The sequence below is a fragment of the Microtus ochrogaster genome, linkage group LG1 (assembly GCF_000317375.1).
Source record: "Microtus ochrogaster isolate Prairie Vole_2 linkage group LG1, MicOch1.0, whole genome shotgun sequence".
Taxonomy (NCBI): domain Eukaryota; kingdom Metazoa; phylum Chordata; class Mammalia; order Rodentia; family Cricetidae; genus Microtus; species Microtus ochrogaster.
In genome coordinates, this window is record NC_022027.1 from 56,783,012 (window position 1) to 56,792,676 (window position 9,665).

Consider the following 9,665-nt stretch of genomic DNA (forward strand, 5'->3'; position numbering starts at 1 on the left):
ACAATGGTGCACTCAGAAGTGATGGTACACAATGGTGCACTCAGAAGTGATGGTATACAATGGCTCCTCCTGACATGTACCTGAGTCACTGAAGCAATTCAATAGCTTTCAGTTAGGACTTTAAGAACGAGTGTGACAAAGCCGACTTGGAAACCTCAGCAAACGTGATGACTAACAGTTATTTCTTTAAACTCCACTTCATTCACTTATGAAACTGGTGGGAACTGCGGTATAAACTAAGTTGTGACATAAACTGTGTTTCTTACTCTGGCTTGAACAACTTTGTAAGAAAGACCTTACCATAAGCAGTAGTTGGAATAGTAAGGAAGGCATTTTGGTAGGTGTACTACCTGGCAGGGTCTCATAGAATGTGAATAGGCACCAAGATAGCACACTGTTCAAGAGGATGATATTCACAAAGAGATTGAAAAGTTAGAATAAAAACCTAACAAAGCAGAAATGTGAAATGCATCTATAGGGTATGAAACCTTGAGATGGAGCAAAAATTAGGAGTTATCACTTCATATAAGCAACAACTATATCCCCCATCAACTACCGTACCACCTCTCCCATTTTTTTGAGACAAGGCTGCATAAAAGCCAGGATGACCTTGACTCACTGGTACACAGAAAAGGTGACGTTGGCCTCTGGTCCTCTTGACTCTACTGAAATGCTGGGGTGACAGGCTTGTGCTGGCTACTGTGCTCGGTGTAAGCAGTACTAGGGATCGAGCCACATTTTTGTGCACGCCGGCCGAGTACTCTACCAACTGAGCTACGCTGTCGGCCCCAGACCCCGTTAAAGTGAGAGCTTCAGTTTAAATTCCTCTCTTTTGGCTTCAACCAGGCTCTGAAGCACCTGTTCACCAGCCGGAGCACTGGCATCGGAAGGAGAGGACGTCGGCTGACCGCGGACGATCTGGAAGCCTACGTTTATGTCTTTTCGCAGCCCGGGGCACTGAGTGGCCCAATTAACCATTATCGAAACATTTTCAAGTCAGTATAATTTCTCTTGGGTTAAGTAAAATAGTTCAATTTAAAGAGATAATATTTATTTTATTTTAAATTAAATGTACCCCTTATTCCCCAGATACAGCACATTCTCTCTCTGTGTGTATGTGTGTGTGTGTCTGTGTATGTGCGCACGTGTGTGTGTGTGTGTGTGCGCGCACTTGTGTGTGTGTGTGTGTGTGTGTGATAGTGCTCATACTCTACAGAGCCCATGTGGCAGAGAGAAGACAACCTTGGGGGGGTCGGTCTTCACCTTCTATCCCCTTGTTGGAAGCTGAGTCTTCATTTTCTGCTACATAACCCAGACTAACTGAGCCGTGAGCTTCCAGGGACTCTACGTAGAAACGCTGGGATTGCAGGTGTTATTCTACTTGTTGACCTGAACTCAGGGCCTCATACTTGTGTGGCCACCATGGAGCCATCACCCCAGCCCCAAACACAATATTCTGTTTCTCTGTGAAATAGTCCTGGCTGTCCTGGAACTCGCTTTGTAGACCAGGCTGGCCTTGAACTCACAGAGATTCGCCTGCCTCTACCTCCCAAGTGCTGGAATTACAGGTGTATACCAACACTACTGCCTTGCTCATAGAAAATTTAAAACATGAAAAAATAGAGAATAATATAATAGATCTCCCATATGGCCATTGCTTTTTTATCCATAATTCTTTCCACTTATTCTTTCCTTTTGAGTAGATTAATTTTTATTATATTGCAATGTTCATGTATTAATTCACTCAGGAAACATTTTTAAGAACATTTTATGTCCTTGGCTGTAAACACTCAAGGTACAATGTTGAGTAAAACAAGACAAGGACGCCGAGCTCACAAATCTTGCCCCATGTAGAGAAAACAGCCATGAAATAAACAATGGCCGTAATGAACCCATGTAAGTCACAAACACACAGAGAAGCTTTGAAAGGGAGAAAGAGGTGAAAAGTGAGGAGACAATGCTTGAGCAAAGACGCCAAGGCCAGGCCAAGGCCAGGGGACCAGAAAGAGAAAAGGCTGTGTGGGAAGCGGGTGTGATTTCATGTAGCACAATCAGGGTCCACGTGGCGGGAGCTCAGGACTGAGAGGACAAGAAGAGCCTGCAAGTGTTTTCGTTAACTTTAAACCAGGATTTGTGGGGTGGACTACCAACTCAAAAGAGTCAGGAAAAGGGAAAAGAAGCAGGGAGAGAGACAAAATAAGATAACCGCAACAGTGGTAGCACCCAGGCATGGTGATGTACGGTGTGCAATCCCAGCTCTGGAAGGGCTGAGGCAGGAGGATCATAAATGCAAGGACAGCCTGGGTTACCCAGTAAGACCATGTCTAAACAGACAACAATCTGAGTTTCTCAGTGTCATGGTGTCTTTCTTACCACTTGAGAGAGAGGGTCTCTAAAATGTCAAGAACTCCCCACACCCAGAAAAGTGTGTTTGAAGTGGCAGTGAGAGAAAAGACGCTCTTGTATTTCTGTCCTTCCTAAACTCTCCACTTGTTCTCAGTGTGACCGCCCACTGGGAAGACCTGTACCCGGGAGAGAGACTGTTATCTCCAGGAGATAGGAAGCCCACAAAAGGCAAAGCTTATGACTTTGTTCGTTTGGGTTATGTTGTTATTTTTCTTTAGAGAGTCTCACTGTGTAGCCTTGGTTGGCCCTGTACAGAATTCAGTTTTATGAAAGCTGAAGACAGTTGATTTTTTGTGTGAGTGTATGTGCAGGTTGCGTGTTCCTGAGTGCTGAAGACAGCCTGGGATGTCCCCTTAGGGCCATGCACCTTTCTTTTTGAGCTCATTTCTTACTGTGCAGCTGGGGCTTGAGGATTGCTGGAAAGTCAGCAGGCCCTAGGGAACCTCCTGCCCTGGCCTCTGCTGGTTAAAAATGCAGCTGCCGCCTTAGGTTTTACCTGACGCTGGAGAAGCAAGTCAGCTCTTGACTGGTAAACTTTTACTAGATTTTACTAGATTCCTTTGAGGGTTTGTTTGTTTGGTTGCTTGGTTGGTTTTATTTTGTTTTTTTTTAGGAGTTTGTTAATTTGTTTTGAGATAGGATCTCAACTTTGGCCCATGCTGCCCTGGAATTCACTATGTAGCCCAGGTCAGCCTTGAACTTGAGGCATTGTCCTGCCTCTTGAGTATTGAGATTGCATTCACCAACACACTCTGCATAATTGGATCAGTCTGACTGCCCAGTGTGGTGATTGACATTTTTCATTATCGCTTCCCAGGGGAGCTTTTAAAGACATTTTCCCCAAAATTACCCTGCCCCATGAAAATTCAGTATGTTTGTGTACTCTGTGCATATTCAGGTTTTATGAATAAAATGTGAGGTTCTTCTACCCCCCCAAGCCCATTTTTACCCCGTCAGTGAGAGACAGTATGTCTCCTGTGAGGGGCACTTCACCATGCAGTGCTAGGAAGGATGTTCTCAGGTCGATGCCTTTGATCTTTCAGCTGCCTGCCTCTCAAGCACCACATGGTGACGACACCAACACTGCTCCTGTGGGGAGAGGAAGATGCATTCATGGAGGCCGAGATGGCTGAAGTCACAAAGGTTTACGTTAAAAACTATTTCAGACTCACCGTTTTGTCAGAAGGTAGCCATTGGCTTCAGCAGGACCAACCTGACATAGTGAACAGGCTGATATGGGCATTCCTGGGGGAAGACAGGAGAAGAGAATGGCCATCTCCTGTGAAGAGCCTGTAAGGGAATCGCAAAAACCTCCTAAAACTCGTTCATCAATTTACGTCTTATTAGGAAAAATCACCTGTTTTAATATGCTTGATTATAAATAAATATAGTGAAATATGGTATTGAAAAAAATCTATGTAATTTTTTCACTATATCTGCACAGAGAAATGCCTGCCTTAAAATACACAATTGTACAAAAAGGTAACCAAGGAAAATGGCTCAGGTTTGGCTTTTTGTTTTCTTTGTTATACTAACATGTGGTGCCTTTTGCAAACATACATGAACATGAGCTGTGCCATAGGGCGAAAGGCAGATCTGCAATGGAAAACATTTTAATTTCATTGTTAAAACAATGTTTTCTTTACTGGTTTTTTTTTTTGGTCAATAAAAATCTCATCATTAAATCCTGTGTATTTATAATATATAAAGAAATTTGAATGTAAACTTAGCCAGATGAGTATTTCTGAAAATGTGTCTTAAGTTTATCTATGATGAAGGATTAAACTAATTGAAACTGTACAAGCTACATCAACCAAGTAGGAAAATATCTTTTTACACCTTCAATTCAGTAAGAAATGAATACTATTATTCTTTTACACACTAGAATCCAAGTTTTATAGGACAAGATTTTTAATTTTTAGAAATCTGATGTACATCATCTAGAATAAAGGCCTACTGCACTGTAGACTTGCAGATAATTTCTTAGTGAACAAATGCAGTCTCAAGACCCCAGTAGATCCCAAACTGTAGATGAACCAAATGATAAACACCTTTCTCATCTTCATTAAGCCCTCACTGTCTACTGTGTCTATAACTTTTTCAGTCTGAAAATCAAATTAGCATTGATCTCTTTTTCTCTCATGTTCACAGTACATTTTTTTCATCTGTCATGGAAAACAAAAAAGTTTAATTGAAAACTTTTTCAATTAAAAGTAGTTCTATGGCTTTGCTTCGGCATTTTTGGGGCCATTAGTGAGTGAAGTTAGGTCACACTGGGCAAAACACAGATCTTATTTATACAAGTGCTGCACACCAGGGCAGCCGATCTGAGAGTGGAGAGGACTGAGCCACGTTCGGGCAGACTATCCTGGACAGAGATGACTTACATCCCTAGAAGGCAGAAAACTGAATAGTGGGAGATTTTATCACACCACGCAGACTATTGTACAACTTAAAAGGTTTAAGCATTATTTCTGTGTTGTTCACTGAATGTTTTTAACCCCTGGTGGACCACAGACACCTGAAACCATGAATGAGGGCAGGGATTAACTACTGCAATACCATGTTACATCAGGCACACGCACTATGAAAGAAAGATGGTGTAATAACTCTTTCTAAGAGCCGTATACAGAATGCAATTAAAGCTGGAAGAGGGGCTAAAGAGATGGCTTGGTGGTTAAGAGCACTGCCTGCTCTCCCAGAGGACCGGGGTTCAATTCCCAGCACCTACATGGCAGCTCACAACTGTCTGTAACTCCAGTTTCAAGGGATCTGACACCCTCACTAATGCACATAAAATAAAAATTAGTAAATTAGTTTTCTAAGAAAAGAAAGCTGACAGAGTAGAAACGACATCATAGAACAGGAAGACACAGAAGGGGGCAGTGTGACTAACGTCACTGCTGTCCACTGCCTTGGGATGTCCTCTTTGGCAAAGGAGGCAGTGATTGGCACTTGACAAGTCACAGCACCTTAGAGACACTTCCTTCATGACAGACGGTCCTGGTAGTGACAAGAGAGTGTAGAGTGTCCTCGGAATTCTCATTGCCATAGCAACCTCGATGTACAATAAAAACTCAGTTTGTTTACGAACGTTTTGTCGGAGCCTCATGACAAAAGTAGAAGGTAGGGAGTAAGCTCTTTCTTTGAAAGACAGTAGAGTAAGTTCTAACAGGTGACTTTGCCGATTCCCCGTGTATAAATGTTGGCACCTGGAAGTGGCCTTCCATGTAGCCCACACCTTGCTTTGGTATCCATAACACCTAATATATGTCATTAGATGGAAACTCTGGGGCCTAAATTATCATTTTAGTTCTGGGAAAAGGAATCCAAGTTAGAAGTTAGCAAACATAGCAGGAACCCTCAATACGGCACTCCTGGAGTCTAGAATGCCACCAGGTCTAGAAGAAAAGCCCCGTTCACACTACTGGGCTTCCTTCTTTATGACATCTCAAGGACAACAGTAATGAAGGGACACATCCTGGACACTGTTGACACAGCAAAGCCGTTCTTATCTTAATCAAAGCCTTATTACTGGCCAAGTTGATGTTACAGGTTTTTTTCTTCTCATATATTAACAGTTTAGAGTGTTGACTGGTTCATATTAACTAATATTAACATTGCAAACCTCACATACCATGACCAATTCTGGCCTATTAGAATTAATGTACTCTAATTTTCCTTTCTAAATTTATTTTCTAAGTGATGGGTTTCACTCATATATGTCACACTTTTCCCTCATTTCCCTCCTCCTCTACTCCCATCCCCCGTGCCCCTGCTCCTTCCTGGTCCCCTTCCTTCCCTACAAGGTCCTCTGCTCTCAAGTCACAGAGTCCACTATCCTCTCTTTCCCGCCTCTCCCTACATTCCTATGTGTGTGGAAAAGTACCCCTAACACAGATGTTTAAGGGGACACTATTCACACTTCTTAGCCTAAAGAGATAGGACCATCGGCCTAACTCAATCAATCTGTAGGGACAATGGGTGAATCTCACTAGTTTTCAAAGCAGCCCATAGCAATATTACTGGCAATATCACTTAAATTTCAAAGTTGATATTAGTATCTATTCATTTAAATTAATAAACATAAATTAGTAAATGTATATGATTAGTACCAGACATTGTTATGTGAAATTTCCTTAACCATATATATCAAAACAACACACCATGATTGTTCTCTTGATGAGATTCTAATTTCCCTGTGGGTCTTTCTTCTAATTTTAAAGGGAATGCATCATTTCCTATTAACCAGAAATTGGCTTTAAGGGTGCTAATCACGTGCAAACAGAAGCAGCACTCGACTGTGGGAGAAGGGATACTCATAGGCTGAGAAGCAGGCTTCATGGCTCACCTGACGGAGCGCAGAAGGACCACAGACACCACCGAGTTGGAGGTGTGGGACAGCGAGTTCGCTGGGGAAGTGAACAGGTCCTTATTCCCACCCGCAGTGGCCAACCCCTTCATACAGCAGACTCACCTCAGTGCTTGGCGCTGGGCCCGCATTATCCTCCTGGGCACCGTGCTGGTACCTGTGCGTGTGTCCTGCATCGCCTTCCTCTTCCTCCTCCTCTGGCCCATGGCCACGCTCTCCACCATTAACTTGTCTACTCGACCTACCAAGCCCATGAAAGGCTGGAGGAAGCATCTGATGAAGCCGGCCCTCCGGTTCTTGTTCCGCGTGATGTTCTTTTTTGCTGGGTTCCTGGTTAAGGTCAAAGGGAAAAAGGCCACCAGAGAAGAGGCCCCCATCTTCGTCACCGCGCCGCACTCCACCTTCTTTGATGCAATCGCCGTTGTTGTGGCAGGGCTCCCTTCCGTGGTCTCTGCGAGCCACAATGTGCAGATCCCATTGGCAGGGAAATGCCTCCTGTCCACTCAGCCTGTGCTTGTGAAACGAGAAGATCTGAATTCTAGGAAGACTACCCGGAATGAAATCCTGACTCGAGTGTTATCCAAAATGAAGTGGCCACAGATTCTGATTTTCCCGGAAGGAGTGTGCACCAATCGCTCCTGTCTTATCACCTTTAAACTGGGGGCCTTCTCCCCAGGTGTCCCTGTGCAGCCGGTGCTGCTTAGGTACCCCAACAGGGTGGACACGGTGACCTGGACCTGGCAGGGATTCACAGGCATCCAGGCCTTAATGCTAACTCTGAGTCAGCCCTTCACTTGGGTGGAAGTGGAGTTTATGCCTGTTTATAGCCCAAGTGAGGAAGAAAAGAAAGATCCCATCCTTTTTGCCAACTCAGTCCGAATCAACATGGCAAATGCTTTGAAACTCCCTGTGACAGATCACACTTTCGAAGACTGCAGACTGATGGTTTCTGCGGGTGCCCTTCGACTACCCATGGAAGCTGGTTTGGTGGAATTTACAGCCATCAGCCGGAAACTGAAATTAGACTGGGACAGTATCCACAAGCACTTGGACAAATACGCCGAGATTGCAGTCGCCTCAAAAGGAGGCAGGATCGGAATGGAAGAGTTTTCGAATTATCTGAAACTCCCGATTTCAGAGCCCCTGAGTCAGCTGTTTTCTCTCTTTGACAGGAATCACGACGGCACCATCGACTTCCGGGAGTATGTGATAGGGCTAACAGTCCTGTGCAACCCTGCCAACACGGAGAAGATTCTGAAAATGTCGTTTAAGCTTTTTGATCTTGATGAGGACGGCTACATAACGGAACAAGAGTTAACAACTATTCTCCGGGCAGCGTTCGGAGTGCCAGACCTAGATGTTTCCGTACTCTTTCAGGAGATGGCTGGCAAGGAGTCAGCTCAGGTTTCCTACACGGCCTTCAGGAAATTTGCCCTGAAGCATCCAGTATATGCCAAGTTGTTCAGTTCATACCTAGACCTCCAAGCAGCCTATGTATACAAGCAGTGAAAGTGCATCCGCAGCGTTAAAAATGTTCAGGTCGTGCTGGAAAGAGGGGAAGAACTTGTAGGCAGAAACTATGAACAAAATGAAAATTATCGTTTGAGGAAAAGTGTAGACAGAAGTTTCTGTCCCCCAGTTCTGCAGCCGCTCAGTCCCAGCAAAAAATAAAGATGTTTATAGTAATTATAAACTGTTTGGCTTATTAGCTCAGACTTGTCATTAACTAGCACTTACAACTTAACCCATAATTCTTGTCTATGTTTAGCCACATGGCTTGGTTCCTTTTCTCAGTGAGGCATTCTCATCTTGCTTCCTCTGCATTGACTGGTGACTGACTCTCTGCCTTTCCTCTTCACAGAATACTCCTAGTCTGGTTGCCCCACCTATACTTCCTGCCTGGCTACTGGCCAATCAGTGTTTTATTAAACCAATACGAGTGACAAATCTTTACAGTGTGCAAGAACATAATCCCACAGATTTCCCCCTTTTTTCTTTTTCAAAACAAGGCCCTAAATCTAATCTCCTTTGTTTAGTTTTTTTTTCCTTAAACATTATCCATAACAGAAAAGGTCAGTGGTTTTTACTCTAAGTGGCACAGATACTGTTCTTGGGGAAGAAAGGGTTTATTGACTCATGTTCTGATCACAGCCCATCACTGAGGAAAGCCAGGGCAAGCGCTCCAGCAGGTGCAGAGATGGGAACCAGGGAGAGCAGCTGCTTCCTGACTTGAGTGGCTCACCCAGCTTGCTTTCTATACAACATAGGACCACTGAGAAGGGAAGGCACCATTCACAGTGGGCTGGGACTCCCATATTAATCATAAATTCAGAGAATGTACTCCAGACTTGTCCACAGGCTGGCCTAGTGGAATAATTCTTCAGCTGCAGTTCTCGCTTCCCAAATGACCCTAACTTTGTGTCAAGATGGAAGAAACTACCCAACACAGATATTTAATTATATTTAAAATATACTTGAGGAATTATTCCAATTAGGCTTTTATAATATCTTTTATCCCCCTTAAGATAATGTTTGTTGGGCACAATGGTACATGCCTGTAGTTCCATCTACACAGAAAGTAGAGGCAGGAGCATGGCTTTGCAACTTAACAAATAGACTGAAATTTTAAAAGATTTACAACTGGCTTCTTTTGTGGGTTTCCTTTAAATTGATAATAAGTGGTCCTCAAGTTCCTGTTTTTTTCATTTTTAAACTATTTTAATAAGACTAAAAACTGTAGATGGAAGACTTTTCTCTATGTTGCCCAGTCCCACGGGACTGTTTTCTCTCTACCCACCAGGTCCTGCTTGCTAGATCCTGTAGCTGCTTATGAAACAACCACTCTGGGGCCTAATATTAGTTACAGTTTTTTGGCCAATGGCTTAGG

At 43.6% G+C, this 9,665-nt stretch overlaps 2 protein-coding genes across 2 annotated transcripts in view; both read left to right on the forward strand.

Moving 5' to 3' along the window:
* The window catches only part of Ephx4 (epoxide hydrolase 4), a 26,910-nt gene extending 22,850 nt beyond the window's left edge, over positions 1 to 4,060 (forward strand). The window contains exons 6-7 of the mRNA XM_005359642.3: positions 847 to 995; positions 3,450 to 4,060. Of these exons, the coding sequence (XP_005359699.1) occupies positions 847 to 995; positions 3,450 to 3,702 (402 nt within the window). The 3' untranslated portion in view covers positions 3,703 to 4,060. The remainder of the gene's footprint in view (positions 1 to 846; positions 996 to 3,449) is intronic.
* Positions 4,061 to 6,748: 2,688 nt separating this feature from the next.
* On the forward strand, positions 6,749 to 8,328 carry LOC102000913 (lysophosphatidylcholine acyltransferase 2B-like). Its single transcript, XM_005359643.3, has one exon. The coding sequence runs from the start codon at positions 6,749 to 6,751 to the stop codon at positions 8,285 to 8,287; it is 1,539 nt and encodes a 512-aa protein (XP_005359700.1). The 3' UTR covers positions 8,288 to 8,328.
* Positions 8,329 to 9,665: the final 1,337 nt, after the last annotated feature.

Bases quoted from the DNA above. Each gene is read 5' to 3' on its own strand.
- LOC102000913 (XM_005359643.3), top strand. From the start codon at position 6,749: ATGGCTCACCTGACGGAGCGCAGAAGGACCACAGACACCACCGAGTTG.